The 15,981-nt window shown below is 39.8% G+C and overlaps 1 protein-coding gene across 14 annotated transcripts in view; it reads right to left on the reverse strand.

Annotated features, from left to right (window-relative positions):
* fryl (furry homolog, like) overlaps positions 1-15,981 on the reverse strand; it is a 71,706-nt gene that overhangs the window by 22,850 nt on the left and 32,875 nt on the right. For 10 of the 14 annotated variants that reach the window (XR_010092069.1, XM_063465904.1, XM_063465903.1 and 7 more), the window contains 32 exons: positions 14,887-14,966; positions 14,489-14,569; positions 14,022-14,190; positions 13,334-13,426; positions 13,138-13,236; positions 12,547-12,648; positions 10,637-10,681; positions 8,126-8,229; positions 7,899-8,007; positions 7,696-7,782; positions 7,437-7,608; positions 7,208-7,340; positions 6,943-7,050; positions 6,610-6,847; positions 6,327-6,503; positions 6,106-6,192; positions 5,751-6,019; positions 5,263-5,470; positions 4,888-5,012; positions 4,748-4,805; positions 4,558-4,649; positions 4,291-4,463; positions 4,032-4,192; positions 3,829-3,939; positions 2,559-2,713; positions 2,374-2,473; positions 2,103-2,271; positions 1,349-1,617; positions 1,116-1,256; positions 859-1,027; positions 672-756; positions 40-152 (listed from right to left, as the gene is read on the reverse strand). Coding sequence is in view for 13 of the 14 variants with exons in the window: in XM_063465904.1 (XP_063321974.1) it covers positions 40-152; positions 672-756; positions 859-1,027; positions 1,116-1,256; positions 1,349-1,617; positions 2,103-2,271; positions 2,374-2,473; positions 2,559-2,713; positions 3,829-3,939; positions 4,032-4,192; positions 4,291-4,463; positions 4,558-4,649; positions 4,748-4,805; positions 4,888-5,012; positions 5,263-5,470; positions 5,751-6,019; positions 6,106-6,192; positions 6,327-6,503; positions 6,610-6,847; positions 6,943-7,050; positions 7,208-7,340; positions 7,437-7,608; positions 7,696-7,782; positions 7,899-8,007; positions 8,126-8,229; positions 10,637-10,681; positions 12,547-12,648; positions 13,138-13,236; positions 13,334-13,426; positions 14,022-14,190; positions 14,489-14,569; positions 14,887-14,966 (4,282 nt within the window). In the remaining variant the exon portion in view is untranslated. The remainder of the gene's footprint in view (positions 1-39; positions 153-671; positions 757-858; positions 1,028-1,115; positions 1,257-1,348; positions 1,618-2,102; positions 2,272-2,373; positions 2,474-2,558; positions 2,714-3,828; positions 3,940-4,031; positions 4,193-4,290; positions 4,464-4,557; positions 4,650-4,747; positions 4,806-4,887; positions 5,013-5,262; positions 5,471-5,750; positions 6,020-6,105; positions 6,193-6,326; positions 6,504-6,609; positions 6,848-6,942; positions 7,051-7,207; positions 7,341-7,436; positions 7,609-7,695; positions 7,783-7,898; positions 8,008-8,125; positions 8,230-10,636; positions 10,682-12,546; positions 12,649-13,137; positions 13,237-13,333; positions 13,427-14,021; positions 14,191-14,488; positions 14,570-14,886; positions 14,967-15,981) is intronic. The other 4 variants (XM_063465906.1, XM_063465898.1, XM_063465902.1 and 1 more) reach the window with 1 other exon arrangement.

Consider the following 15,981-nt stretch of genomic DNA (forward strand, 5'->3'; position numbering starts at 1 on the left):
GTAGTTGTGAGTATGGAGAATCAAAGATTTCCTGCTCACTCTTCTCATCTTCATAGGAGCCTCCAGAGCTGCTGCTGTAACGAGATTCCAGACGGTGGTGGTGGCGGTTCAGGTTGCTGTTCAGACCACTGTAGATATCCAGGTGTGTGCAACTGTATAACAAACATGCATGTTAAGAAGGACAATGCCACTTTTTCCTCACTAACCATGAACTTTAGTCCAACACAACAAAAACGTTTAATTCATCAAGCCACAGACTGTATACAAAAGAAGGATGCAGCCTGAGGGCCTATATAATAAAACCATTGAAAGTGCTTTAAACCTGTATTTATTTAGGGCGTATAATCAAGTGGCAAAAAGACTCTACAGGAGTCTGAGAAAACGATCTAACTGCTCAGTTCATGACCCCAGTAAAACATTTACTATGGCTGTATGTTTTAGTTAATACAGCATGATGTTAATTCTGTAAATTTTAGTTAGTTATTTAGTGCAGTGTCTTTGTCCACCATTATAAAAATTGGTTAATATTTGTTTGAACTCCTGAATGGATGTACATGTGCTTTTTTCATGTCTTCAGCATAAAATATGACTGACCTGACAGAGACATTTGTGTTTTTCCTCTACTTATACCATCTAATATTAACAGAGCATTGCAGTTCTCTATTTTGTACCTGTCATCCATGTTTGAGTCTTTCATCTTGCTGTCATGATGAGCATCATTTCCGGGCACCATGGTATTGCTGCTGGAGGTTGTTCCTGAGAAAGTAGACATTAAACATTTATCTCCTGGCACCAGAAACATAGCATATGACCTCTTGGCCTAAGCTGTGAACTTGGGTATTTATAATGCTCATTAACCTGAGGTGACTGAAGGAATCTTGTAACTGGAGGTGATGCGATAATAAGGGGGGTTGTCCATGTGAGTGACAGCTGAGCTGACAGGATCAGTCAACTCAAGCTCACACATCAACTCCTCCAGCAGCTGCATAGTCTTATCTCTGCCCAAGAAAACCACCACTCGTTTCACCTGAGGACACGCATAACATGAGGCGAAAAGTCATGAAGGTTAAGTATCAGACACAAGGACATGGCACATTGAGTGTGCTGCAACTTACATAGGGCAAGAGGCTGGGGTCACTGCTGACTCCAGACATACTGATGAGGAAGTGAAGAATGATTTTGAGGTTCTTTGGCCAACTATCTGCTAATGTAGTCCAGACATTCTCGATCTCTGACAACGCAAACTCATCACCATACTGTTAAAAAATATAATAGTTTAATGATAAATGAACTTGCCCAACCAGCTTTTTAAGATGTAGATGTGTAGATGGTATGTTAGCTGTGTCACCTTAGCGGTCATGAACATGAGGTTGTTTAGCACCATGGTTGTAGCACGTGGGGATCCCCAGCCCTCTCCACGGAGCCAGCGACGGCTATTGACCATCATAATTTCTCGGTCTTGCACATCCTCATCATCCTCGCCACTGCAGCAGTCCTCTGGTCGTCGTGGAGTTGGTTTGAAGTCAACAAGCTCCACATTATTCATCCAAGGTAGGAGGTAGTGCAACATTACTTGACGACCACCAGGATGTGCTGTCTGGATACGCTGACTCACCTCTGCAGTGTGGATAGTACAAACAAAGACATTAACACAGGGGTGTCAAACTCCTTACAGTCACGAGCCACATATGGCTCAATCAAAAGCTGAAGTGGGGGTAAAAGTATAATTTTCAGTGGGAAAAACCTAACTTTTTAAGTGTCATAGGCAGTTACCAAGACGGTTGCAGAGTGGCTAGGATGCCATTTGAATGAACTTAGCTATAATACTAAATATAATACAAACGAAAAAAGGACCTTGAATGGAAATATACAGCCGAATTTGAATGGGAAAATCATGGTCATCTCCCCAAAAAGTCAATCAACAGCAAAAACAGAAACCATATTAGCTGACTATCAAGTTTTATGAGCAAAAATCTTTTCTCATAAAAATAAAAAAAGACCTAAAATAACTGGTTTCACAGTCAAAGGAAAGTGAGATATTTCAGTTAACGGAATACTTATCATATTACATTGATGAGTATTCATTCAGCAATGTAGCAAACCTGAGAAGATGGGCAAAGTGAGCTCTGGGTAAGTCCTTGCAAGCTCCTCAGACAGCTGGTAGTAAGACACAGAGTAGAGGTGTGGCAGCGGTGAGGGAGGGGTCAGGATGCCATCGGTCCGCTGAATCTCCAATTTGTGGGCATAACGGAAAAGCTTGGGCTCTAGGATCTGCATCACACGAACAACCACAGATTATTAAATTAATGATTAAAGACCCAATTTTTTCTTTTTTGGGCATCTACAGTATGTGTAGGACAAAGAAATTCTGACCTGTAACAGCTGCATGGACAGTTCATAGATTTCCCTGGAAGAGTCAGCCGCCTTGAACAGAATCAGGTTGAGCAGCACCACAGTGTCAAACTGGTAATCCCTAAAAGAAATATAACACATACGGTATTTAAGTCACGAGTAGGTGGAACCTTAAAAAATGACATAAAGATGGCACCATGTGGTACCTGTTGTGAAAGACATTGGCAATGGCCCTAAAGCAGCCGGCAGCTACACGACGGGAGCCAGTGTAGCAGCGGTCCACAGCCCAAAACATGAGGTTGCTCTGGTCTGGATTCAGTTCTAGTAGCAACATCACAGCCTCACAACCCAGCTGGTGAACCTAAAGGAAACCACACAGCAACCGTTAAGAATCTCTCCTTCAGTCTACAAAACTCTGATGAGTTTTACACATAACTTCTTAATATCAAATATAAATACCCAGTATTAGATTTATAAGACTGAGGTTTGCTGTAAACTGCAGAAAACTAATATATACTTTACAACAGCATAACTATAATTAAAACTTCACATCACATGTGTACCTGCACATGTGATGTGACAATAAAAGTGATTTGATTTGATTTGATTTGAACTTTTAAGAATCTGAGAATCAATCAGATCACTTTAACCTACCATTTCATTTTAACTAAGTGCAAGTCATTTATTGTATGTAGACCTTTAAACGTTTAGCACGGCTTTATTGCAGTACTTCTGAACACCACTGTGTGGTGCTAGTGTCAAATGAAGTAAATGTGTGCTACATAACTTTGACCTCATGAAGTCTTGCGTCACAGACTAAACTCCTGCTATCTGTGAGAAAACATCATCACCACTCAGGCTTTCTGACTGGTCATAATACTGGGATTTTGTGGTGTGACATTTATTTAATGACCAGAGACATAATTATTATACTTTAAAAGCAATTAGCTAACATTTAACCTTATAAATATGTAGTGCACATATAAACTTGATTTAGATAGCTAATATAAAGTTTAACTGGATTATAAAAGGCTTGATTAAGCTTAGGTTTCACCCACTGTTTAGGTACAGGAGGAAACGATTGTGGTTTGAAATATGAGGAGATGGCATTCAGACTTGTTTCACTATTGCCACCATGCTTGAGTCACAGGTCTGACACTGAAGGAAACTTTTTGCATAGATCTGAGACACCAGTGGTTTTGACATAACAGCAGTAGTAATGAAACCTTCCTTTCAAAATGTCTTTTATGAGCTACACTGCAAAACATATTAGTTTAAATAATGCAAATAATTCTTTTTATTACACAAACCCATTACATAAACATGGATTTTATAACATTACCCATTATAAAAAATTATTATTATTGAGAGTTTTGTTGCTAAAGTTTAATTACTTGTGGATTTTCCACTTGTTAATGATAGTTAAGTGATACAATTTTAGTTAGAATAGATTCAAAATGGCAGCATTTCTCTGACCTTCTTGTCCTGAGAATCCAGGATATTGTCCAGCCACTTGTAGAGGTAGCCATCAGAGGAGAGCCCTACATTGTCAGCTACAGGGCCACAACATAAGACTGCAGACATGGCCTGGAACAAAAAAAAAAGGTTTGTTGGTTATCAGTAAGTGCATGACACAGTATGTAAAAAGCAGATTTTCTTGAAATTTTTAGATGTTGTACCTTTAGTGCACAGTACTGATGGCGGTTGATCTGGATATTTCTGTCACTGTAACGATCCAGGGGTGTGAACATAATGCTGAAGGGCCCAGCCCAGTGACTGAACAACATGAACAGACTGTGTCTCAGTGATTGCTGGGGGAAGATGGTCCTCCTCTGGTTCACTGAAGATAATAAATTAAAGAAATAAAGAAAATTGTGAATTGAGGAAATTGCTTCTGACTCCGTGCAAGTAAGCATTTGTTTTAATTAAGAGATATACCTGGGACATTCTGAATGATGTTGGCCACAAGTGCGCTGAAGTGACAGCGAATGTCCTTCAGAGTGTCCGAGTCTTTGTCATTCTCAGCCTCGAGCAATTGCCTGGTCAGATCAACATACTCGAGCAGCGTACTATTCAGAGAATGGCTCTCTGAATCCAACCCTCCACTTGCCCTGTAAAAAGAAAAGTTTATAGTGTTTATAAGGTGCATATATAAAAATAAACTCCTAATAATTTGGTTACTCTAGATGTTTGAGGATTACATACACTTGACTGATGACGCCAGCATCAGCAAGTAGCTCAAATATCCGGACCAGCTGGACTCTGAGGATGTCACGACGCCTGCGTCGCTTCATGTTCTGCAGAGTAAAGAATATTTGAACTCAGTAAAGTGTGTTTCTATGAACACAGAAGACCTACAGAAAACATTTTCAAACCATCAATGAAGGGCACTTACTTCAGGTCTTCTTTCTAGAGCTTCCTTTATGATGGAATTTAGCTCCTCCATCAATTCTCTGCACAAGAAAACAATATATATAAGCCATCAAAAAGTCTTCATAAATCTAAAAATGTATAGCAGTGTATAGTGCTGATTACCTGAAGACCATGGGGTTGGTCCTGCCAAGCCCCAGCACAAGAGACTCGGTGATGTCCATGCTCTCAGAGCGCATCATTGGAACAATGTGTTTGAACAGTGAGGAGGGGGACGGAGTGCCAACAATCTGTTAACACACACAGAGCAGAAATGTAAGGCTTAAGTGTTGCAATAAATTATTCAAAATCCTCTAATTTTTTACTGCTGTCAGATTTTTATGTGGCTAGTGTGCTGTTAGAATTTGAGACTGTCATACTTGCATTGTGAGTGAATTTTATTATTTCATCCTTTGAGCAAAAGCTCCTAACCTTTCATTTTAAAATATTTATGAATGTGTGTGAAAACCTGGCAGAGAGTGTTGCTTATGAAATTGCCACCTTTGAATCATAACTGTAGCCGCTGTCCGGCGTGGACGCCAGCGTCTCAGGCGGGGAGCAGCGGACGGAGCCAGAGGTGGAGGATGACGAAGACATGGAAGGGGAGGGAGAGGCAGAGCTGCAGCACAGAATCAGGTAGTTTCTCCAAAGGCCAATGTAGGAGTCACTGCTGTTCAGACTGTTGACCTTCTTTGCATTGATGGGGCTACTGCAGGTGGATATTCAGTAAAAACAAGAGATAAATAACAAGTGTTTTATTTTGAGGGTCAACATAAAATGCAGCTTTAATCATCATTCTTTTGTCATAGAATTAACCCAGTTAATAAGCATAAGAAAAGTTATGTTTTGTAAAAAAGTACTAATTGCCTAAGTAAGCACATAATGTCATCATGTAGGCATCATCACCCAGTATTCAGAGTCATAATGAATACACCATAACGAGCCATAATGAATACACCCACAATGACAAAGAAGTTAAGGAAACCTACTTAATGTCAACTTGTGGGGACAGTAGTTGCAGGCGAGTGTAGGCAAACATCCAGGCATAGTTGATGGTGGTGGGGCAATGTTTAGGTAGATTCTCCTGTCTCAGGTAGCTGGATAAGCTGATGACCCAGGGGTCCTGGCCCTGAGTAACATGGGCAAACACCCAAATGTGCGAGGGGCTCACTACATCAAACTGGTGGCTGATGGGAGAGGAGCTCCACTCTGCTAGCGTCTGCAGATCAATCCCACTGGGACAATACAGCAAGTTGGTCTACAGGGAAGAACAGAAGATGATGAACAGTATGTATCTTTAAAGGTTTTAGGATTTTAAAAAAAGAAAAGAAAATCCATTCATACCTGGTCAGCGCCTGTGAGGTGAATGAAGCTCTCCAACACCGATGCACTTAACCTATCCATTACATCAATAGCCAGTTCTTCATCTCCCTGAAAGATTAAGTAAGAAAAAATGAATGCAATTGTCCTTGCACAAAATTATTATCATTTTCTTTCCATGCAGGTTTAAACATATTTTGCTTCTTTCAACATAACGATATTCCCTGTAAGCCCAAGAAAATTACCTTGCTAATGCTCAGTGCAGTATGGAGAGCTCTGACCTCCTTGAGGACATTGACTGCTAGCCTGCGCGTGGCAGGGCGGCAGCTACAAAGCACCACCAGTGCCAAACCTTCCACCACATGCAGCACACCTAAAGGAAGATTACGCTCCAAGGACAGAGAACGGCCACTGCTTGAGCTCTGTTAAAAATAACATGCAATTTATTTTAAACATATTTGTCAGGCAACATAAAACCAATGAATACAAACTACACTGGTGATCCAAAAACAGTTTTTTTTCACCAACCTGTGGATCGTGGCCTTTATTGCTGCTCTGCACTGCCTGCTTCCACTGGACGATGAGCTGTAGAAGCATCTTTACTGCATTGTCCAGCAGTGTGGGATGAACGTCAGTCACCTCTCTGACTATGAAGTAGACAAAACCTGAGAGTACATCTTCTCGCCATTCTGGGAAATCCACCATCAGGGCCTGAAGAGTAGTAAAGGCAAGGCCACGCAGTTCTTCATCCATGTGGATGGTTAGTCTAGAGGAGGAGAGAGACCCAACAGGAAGATGGATATTAAAAGACATGATGTGTGCAGCAATGTGTCTGCAGAAAGGTCGGCGGGGGTCAATTACTTGGCTAGAAGCTCTATTAGGTCTTGTCTGCTCATGCCATCTGGTATCAGTCTTGGGATGGCGGCCACACACGTTCGGAATAGATCGATCTTTGGCTTCCTCTCTCCCCTGCAGGACAGACAATTTATGAGAACCTGTTAACAGGTCATACAGCACCACTCAAAGTTTATAACTGGGTCAGGGTTTCCGAACCGTTGACTGGAACTCTAAGTCCTATATAGCTGCATGGATGGCAACAGGAGAGCATAAAGCTGTTGTTACATACGTGATCATGTCCTCAGGCTCCTTGTTGGACATCTGTACATTAGTCATGCTCATGGAGCGTCCCACTTCCTTGTCAAGGTGTCGCAGGATGTTATCCAAGGCTTTTCGTACTTGCGGGTAGTATAGCGACATGCCTAGAAAAAAAGATGGTGGACAGGTTAAAAGCTGCCTCACCTTCATCAAATGTTAACTCCTATTGTGAATGTCAGCTGTTCAAGACTCAAACCCACCTATCACTTTTGCTTCTTCATCAGTGAGGGTGGTGTTGAGGAAGATCTTTTTGACACGCAGGGTGTTGCCAGAGGGCATGATGATCCCTGTAGTAGGCATTGGAGGTTCCCCGTCTTTCTGCTGTAGGCTGTCAGCAATCACCAAGAAGGCTCGCAAACCGATATTCATCCTCTGGTTGGGCAGAGAGACAAAGAGGATAAGAGATAACATACAAACATTCCCTCATTACCAGAAGCTAAAGTCTTATGTATACATTACCTCTGGATTGATGGTAAAGGTTTTGTGAGACTTGCCCACGCACAGGAGGTCATAGATAATCTCCTTCATAGCAAAGTCCAGTCTTTCCTGTAAAAATCAGCAAACCCGCAATCACTAAACCCCACCTCATATGTGGTGTGTGCCTAATTTTATTTATTTTGCTGTGACTTAAAAGTATGTCATAGTTTGTGCTCCAGGCTTACCTGAGCTATGAACTGGATGATCTTGACAAAGATGTTGAGGGGGGTGTCTCTGGGTACCACACTGCGCGAGCCTTTGGGGAAAAGTGCTGAAACGATGCTGAGGAGTCGACTAGCAAGAGAAAATGGGGACACTGTTTTTTAGCTACAAGTATTCTCATACAAAGCCTCTTAGGAAGAGGACAACAGTAGTGGGTCGCAAAAAGACTGTTGGGTACTCTGCAACTGACCTCTGCGTGACAGTGTTACTCTCACACTTGATCCTGATAATATAGACCCACAGCAGTCTGTAGAGTGACTCTAGTGCAACACGGGACATCTTTGGGTCTTTATTCTGTAGATGTTAAAAAAAAAGAGAGAGAGAGAAAGAAAGAACGATATAAGCCATCCATTCCATTTTGACACTTTCATTACTTACCTGCGAGAGACCAGTTTGTTGCTGTTGTCTGGAGAAACTTTGATTAAACACATTGCAATGGCATGCAAGAAACTGATGACAAAATTGTTTTTCAGTCTCTTTGTGAGACTGCTAGTCAAAAATTAATATGTGAGCACTGAACATCCACATGGTCTGATGAGCTTCATGCTTGGAGAAATTTTTTAAGGTATAGTCGGCAGCAAAAGGAGGAAAATGCAGTATTACGCTGAGTGCAAAGATAGTCACTGTAAGCCGTGTAGAGTCATCACCAGAAAATTAACTGGGCAAGCTTTGTAAAATGCAAACATTCAATATCAAATTTAATTGTACATTAGTTAAGTCCTGGAGTACTCATTGTCCAGTAGATATTTCACACTTTTTTTTCTTCCAACTTGCATCCTACATCAGGTATCTATATTAACGGTATACTTTTAAAGGGCCTTTGGTTCTTTAGAGCTACCAGGCTGAGAGAATGTGATGTGATCGTAGTGTGAGGGATTTTCCAGTTAATGCCTTTACATTTTTCACATGATTAACATGAAGTTTTATGAATTTGATAAATGGTTTTAGGTGATTATGGCCCACACTTTTCTATAACCATTACTAGATGTCTCATCTCCCATTAGCTTTTCTTAATACACTGAACAAACTAACAAATTTGTGTATTTTTATTTAAAAACATTTAATTTAATATGGATTTCATTTTTAGTTAAATTAAGGATTCTTTATGCTATTTGTCAAAAGTAGCAAATGTCATACTAAATGTGACAAATGCTTTTGTGATTAAGGTGAAGTAAAACTTCCTGTTGCGCAAACACAAAATCTGTCACTCTTTTCGTGCCCCAATGACTGATCTAATCTTTGTATCTTCCAGTCACTGAAAGACTGGTACAGTGAACGGCAGGTGACTCACAAGTGCAGCTAAAAAGAGCTGCTCAGTGTCAGCATTTTATTTTTTTAACAACATAAACTCTTGTGATAAGATGCTTTTAAAGCATGTGAATAAACTTTAATAGCTTTGTACTAAATAACACCAATAAAATAATTTACAAAACTCTTATACATGCACAACATCATCATTTTTTTTTCCTCAGTCTAACATTTGGCACTGAACACCAAAGCCACAAACGACACAACAGATGACCTAGTTATTACTGGTTTTTAAATGTCTTTTACTTTTGTAACATAATCAAGATGCCACAAATCGAGTACAGCCAGTGGGGCAAGTACTCGATTTGTGTGAAGGGTTGAAAAAGCACACTGTAGTGAGACTATAGTGTAGCTGTCGCTACATAAACTAAAACCCAACCCAGCAGGCAAACTAAAGGTATCGCTGCGATAATGAATACATCATTAAATGCTGAAATATATTTTCCTGTCTATGCCAGACCCTCAGGTAATATATACCAGAGACACATCATTTCGGACATAATGAAATCTTACATTAATTTTTAACGTAATTAACAACAGGAGTTTGCATTTTATTGCAGCACTACCGTGTGTCTACTCTTCCTGCATATGCTGTAACAGCTTGCTTGGTATACATGTGAAAGAAAAAGAGGCCACTTTAAACACTACAACACTGTGGGGCTCATATAGTCATGAACCTGCGATTACATCTGAATCATCCACATATTAAATACGCCTGATGTCTTTGATATCGTCACCAGTCTGATGACTACTATAATGTGCATTCAACATGTTAAAAAGTACACAAATGTTAATAATTAACCAATTTTTTTAAAATGACATATTATAGGTTAGATTCTTGTAAACCCTCTCATCACGCAGAAAGACAGAATAATCTCCACCTTCATCAACTTACACATTGATCCATCAACAATTTAAATGCAGTAACAGGTCACGCAACTTCCTTTAATTCTGGCAATATGTGTAGTGTGGTAGATGTCATTTCTAATGCTTTTCTTATCATATAAAAGAACCTTTTTTCGCAGGGGTTTTAGTTGTAACAGTGTTTCTATGCTGTGGGAACTAGCTTAAAGATTTAAGTACTTTTCCCACTACTGTGCATCTCACCATGCAAAAATGTATCAAAAAGTCAAAATGAAATTATTTAACTACAAAGACACGGAAGCAAAACACCACTGCTCATAAACACAAACCAGTTCACCCACAAAGCTTAAAGCAACGGCACAAGCTTCAAGTGTCCCCTTCATTTACTGTTTTCACTGAGCAACGCTTCAATGTCACACCAGAGAACGATTAGCCTCTTCACAACTGCACTAGCCTACATCGTGATCAGGACCCTGGACCGTTAAAAGGAAGGGAGCATCAAGCTAGCCACCGTCACCAGATAACTCACCTGCAGCGTCTCAATCTGCTTTCGGATGCTGTTGTTAGACGGCATCTGGAGCGAGCCAACGTGGAAAAAAAAGGGTCAAATAACAAGAGACAAAGAATGTAGGGTTTGGGGAGGGACACATGCAGGTTATAAGCAAAAACAAAGACACACAGCCTAAACAGATATGACAAGAGCAGATTAAAATCTCTTTACTCTTGTCAGTGTGACAGTATATAAATCGACATTAACCGAAAAGAAAAATAATGAACTGTTCAACATACCACTTGCATGTTGAGTAAAGTAACAGTTCATTTGTATTTGATATATTTTGATGTTATTTATTGTGAAAAAAAGCAAAGTAAAATAAGGTGTGCTGTGGTTTAGAAATCAAACACACAGAGAGGGAAATTACAGAGAAAGGAATATACGCAAGGCGAACACAAGGACGGAAAAACAAAAGACAAAAAAGAAAAATGCCACAATATTTGTCCATTTCACCAATTAAGCCAATGAGCAGCAACGGCCAATTCAGTTATTCCGCACAAAATCCATGCTTAACAAGTTGTATTTTAACCATGTGGGGTTCAGAATTTAAAACAGGGCTGCAAAACTACGGCATAATCTCTGGAAACCATTATGTGTATTTTTTGTCACTCCATCATGCATTTACTACATGCAGACATATAAATAAAGGTAAATAACTTGTATAATTATTCAACCAAGCAACATGAATTCTTGACTTTTCGCTTCAGCGTAGAGACAAAAAACGACCTCGCTCACCTGGTTGAATTGGACTTTTACCAAGTATTCAAATGATGCAATTTGTTAAGTGAAGCAGAGCCCTTCCATTTACAACTCTCAAGAGCAGCCACAAGGTTAAAAACATGACCTGGCAAATCACTAAAATCATCACTACAGTCAAACCATAGCACAAACCCACAAGATCACAGATCTCAATCACAGAATCACTATCAACGCTTGGGAAAATTACTGATTATAATTTTTCAAACAGAGGAAATGCAAAACAGTCACTCTAGTGAAAGAAAATGCTGGAATGAGATCACTGAAAAGACAGACGGCCATTCAAAACCACTGGATAGCAGTAGAAAGTCACAAAGACGCAAAGTGTAATTTATCCACCGGAAGATCAAACAGTCTCCTCAAAGGACAATCAATGCAGAATGGGAAAGACAGTCATTAAGTCAGGCAGTCAGTCAGTGATTTGGTCAATCTGCCTCTGGGTTGAATGGTCAGAAACAGGAGGAAAACAGGTTTGATCTCTTTGTAATTGGTTTACGAGGAGTGATTAACAGACCTGAGTGAAAACAGCACTTGAGTTAACATATTATGCATTGTGCATTATAGTTTACATTTCATTACAGGTTTACTTTAAATGTACAGCATATAAAAGTGCTAGAGTCGCATCTTTGAAATTAGCCGTAGATGCACAACCAAATACAATAATCTTTGCTTACACATTTCCATTTTGTCCACTTTTGAGTATATGTCGTCCCTGCATATTATATACATTAAACAAAAGCTTTACTTTGCTTTACTTTTACATGATCAAATCAAGTGCTATTCCTGTCCAGATCTGGTTTATTGATAATGGAGGGGAAAGCACATTTTGATACTGAGACAGAACCACAGAGCACACCCTTGACAACAAAGACAACATCTTCGATCAACATATCAGTATCAGGATACCAAGATTTTGTTTATTTTTGACAGAAATAACCTTTATATTAATTATTTTAAGAAAAAAAATTGTATGGTTCCTTTGCACTACCATAAAAACACCACAATATCATTTTCAGACTTGAACTGAATTAGAAAAAGTGTAGTGACTTTAAAATACCTTAATATAAATCTACTGTTGAATTCAACCTTTGTGAATTGAACTGGATTGTAAAGGATGATGCTAACATTACCTTGAGGTGTGAGAGGCAATTTTGCAGGAAGATGTGCCAGTTGTTGAGAAAGAACTGCTTCTGACTGACACACAGCAAGCATGTCACCAGGGGATACAGAGCCTGGGGAGAAAGACGGTGTCAGAATCAAAATAAACTGGTTTTCTCACGAGGTCTGAATTTTTTGTATGTGCTTCTGATCTGAAAACAAAATGTCTCCCACACTAAACACAGACCAAAAGCAAAGACAGTATCACAAGCTGAGACCAAAAGATCTATTTATCGCAGTCTGCACAATACTAAAACTCCTGGAAGCATCATCAACATAACATGTTACATTAGACAGGGATGAAAAAACAGAAAATCAAGGCACGTCCTGCCTTTAGAAAAGAAAATATAATGGACAAAGATGAGAGACTGTATTTATTTATTTTAAACATAACATTATCTGGATGATAACGTCAGACTTGGTGGTCTGGGGGCAAAATAATGGTGTTGACAAAATAAAGGAAGAGTGAGAGACAAAAAGAAAAGGAAGTGTTAAAAATGTGAAGTAAACAGGGTCAGGGCTGAAGAGGAAGAGAGGAAAAGAATGGATGCCAGTGTTATTACCAAAGAGTGCTTCTTTCTAGAACTAAGGTCAAATGTTGTCTGGTAGAGCATCTCCACAAAGGTTTTTAAGCATGGCACGTTGACTTCATTTTTCACCGCCTGGAGGATGAACCGAACATTAGTTTGGCAAAATGAGATTCAGACTTAATGTTTACGCAACAGTCGAAAATTACACAATGTTTTGCTGGTTACTCACAGCAGCGACGGGGATGAGAATCTCGACAAAAAGGCCAGCAAGAGCGTGCTTTATGTCTTTATCCTTCACCTCCAGGAAATACTGGGCACATTCCTAGGAAGGATACCAAGGGCAGGCATGTAAACAAGAATGCAGTGGATACAAACTAGCCAAACATCATGAAGACGTGTCATTACACTCCATTTACATGAGTTAAGTAGAAAATTAAAATTAAAAAAAAAAAAAAAAAAATCACAGGCCTGGACCCAAGCAAAATATATACACAGACCTAACCAGTGTGATAAGAAATGCAGTGATCAGACAATATAATTGGGTACAAGATCCTATGGGAACAGAGTAAAGGACATAAACCATAGCATGTTCCATTAACACAGTAGGAAATTATGGTAATGGTAAGAGAGAACAGCAAGTGTTTTTTTCCCAACCACTGTATAAAGATTAATGAAAAAGCTAGTGCTCCATTCACAGCTCCTAGCAAAGCCTGAAATACATTTACACTCAATTCTTGGCAGACCTCACCTCTGATCGTTACTCATTTAGCTATATGAGCCATTGCTACACAGAGCTGCTGAGTTTGAACAAAGGGGCAGCAGTTTAAAAAGAAAAAGAAAAAAAACATCTGGTACAATTCTGCAAACGCATCTAAGTTACACTTGCAGGTATACTCTGCATAAATAGTATTATTTACCTGCATAAACTGAAACGAAGCCTCAAAATCCTCCACAGGATACATTTTAACCCGAAAGAACTTCATGCCCATGATGAGACTGATAATGCTTTGGACTACGTGAGGACTCTGCTCTTTTTGCCTGAGCTCCTTCAGTTCTGTGATGAACTTCTTCCTCACTGCCTGGAACCTGAGCACAGAGGCAGAGATATATTAGCACTTACAAAAACCCTCCTAACAAGAGTTTGTACGCGGTAATGTATATAGGCAACATTCTGCCTGGCAATGCACACTTAAATTGAATTACTAAAGAATGTAATTAAATGGTTTTAATTGTTCTAAAATTCAGTTGCAATATTTGTACAAACAAATGTCTAATCCCATCTATTACACTGTGCTCAATTCAGACCGTTTTTTTATGAGAAATGTGAAAAACTGTAAACAATTTGTCCAGTCTTACGCTTAAAGGCACAATTCAGCTTACTCACTTTGACTGTGTAAGAACCCCTATAACCTCAGCGTACAGGTCTGCAATGATGTGCACGTTGCCAGTGTTGGGCCCACAGTACCTGGAAATTAATAAAGGATATGGCATCAAGTCAAACAACTGCTGAATTATTTAACATACATCAAAAAACTATTCACACAACAACAGAAGCACTTAAAGTAACTGTGTTTACTTGAGGTTGACTCACGATGCTGAACAAGAGCTACTTGTGCCTTGTTTAAATGCAAATAATGAACATTGAGCCAGTCTGCTCAAACAGACATAAATAAATGACTGATTCCCTACTGCAAAGCCAAAGAGGGTACATTCATCAGCACTTTTTAGTCTGGTCTTATTCATCTGTGTCACTTCTCTGTCTGGAGTTTGATGCTTACTTACCCCTCTTTGTGTTTAAAGTGCTTGAATGCCAGGTTTAGGACTTCGTGTACCAAAACATCTGGCACTGGATGAAGAGGAATCTGTGACGTAAACACGAAATCATTAGTCTTATTAGAAGCATTGATAGTTCTCATTTGCTACCGTTCATTTCTCTCCCTTAAGGACCAAAGCCAAGGACAACTCTGCCCTGGTCCCTAGAGACTGGCTCTTAGTTCAGAATGCTGCTCAGTTCTCGACAGTCCACTTTAGAAACACACTCAGCTGGGAGTTGGTATGTTGCCACTGAATTTATTAACTTTGTGCTCCCTAGTGGGAAAGCCCTGAATAGCTACACTGTAGTTCACTTCTCCACCACAACATAAACAATACAAATATATAATAAAACTGACATGTTAGTCAGCAAATCACTGATGAGTTGAATCAGGAAAAAAAGTACAGTAATTCAAACTGTCTCACAAATGATGACACCAGCAGTTAATAGTGTTATTTCCCATTTGTTCTATATTCTTGTTCTTGGACTTCACTAGAGCAGCTTTGCATGCTTCACAGGTTTATTTGCATTAACAAGGGGCCTTAATGCAGCCCCTCAGTGCATCCTTAGGCTACGTCCACACTAATGTGTTTTCAAACGAAAACGCATTGTTTTCTCTCCGTTTTGGCCTCCCGTCCACACTGAGACGGCGTTTTCGCTGATTGAAAATGCAGCGTTTTCAAAACGCTCTCGAAAACGCACACATTTCAAAGTGGTGCTTTCGCGTCGCAGTGAGGACAGCAAAAACGCAAACTTTCTACGATAACGCATGTTAGTCATATGATGCAGTCATGTGACCAATTAAAGTAAGAGAGCGGAGGGAATTATACAGCAGTTTTGCTGCGACGTTTCAAAGAGCTGGAAAGTAAATAAGCGGCAGACAGAAATGAGGCAGGTCGAATCTTGTTGGGTTACACGCATGCGTAGTACTGGAACGTAAGCGTTTTCGGCCGTTTCAATGCGGACATGCAACTCTGTGAAAACGACTGAAAATGCTAGTGTGAACGCGGAGCATTTTCAAATCTATCCGGGCTAGTGTGGACGTAGCCTTAGTATGAAACAAG

Source organism: Pelmatolapia mariae, linkage group LG23 (genome assembly GCF_036321145.2).
Source record: "Pelmatolapia mariae isolate MD_Pm_ZW linkage group LG23, Pm_UMD_F_2, whole genome shotgun sequence".
Classification (NCBI taxonomy): domain Eukaryota; kingdom Metazoa; phylum Chordata; class Actinopteri; order Cichliformes; family Cichlidae; genus Pelmatolapia; species Pelmatolapia mariae.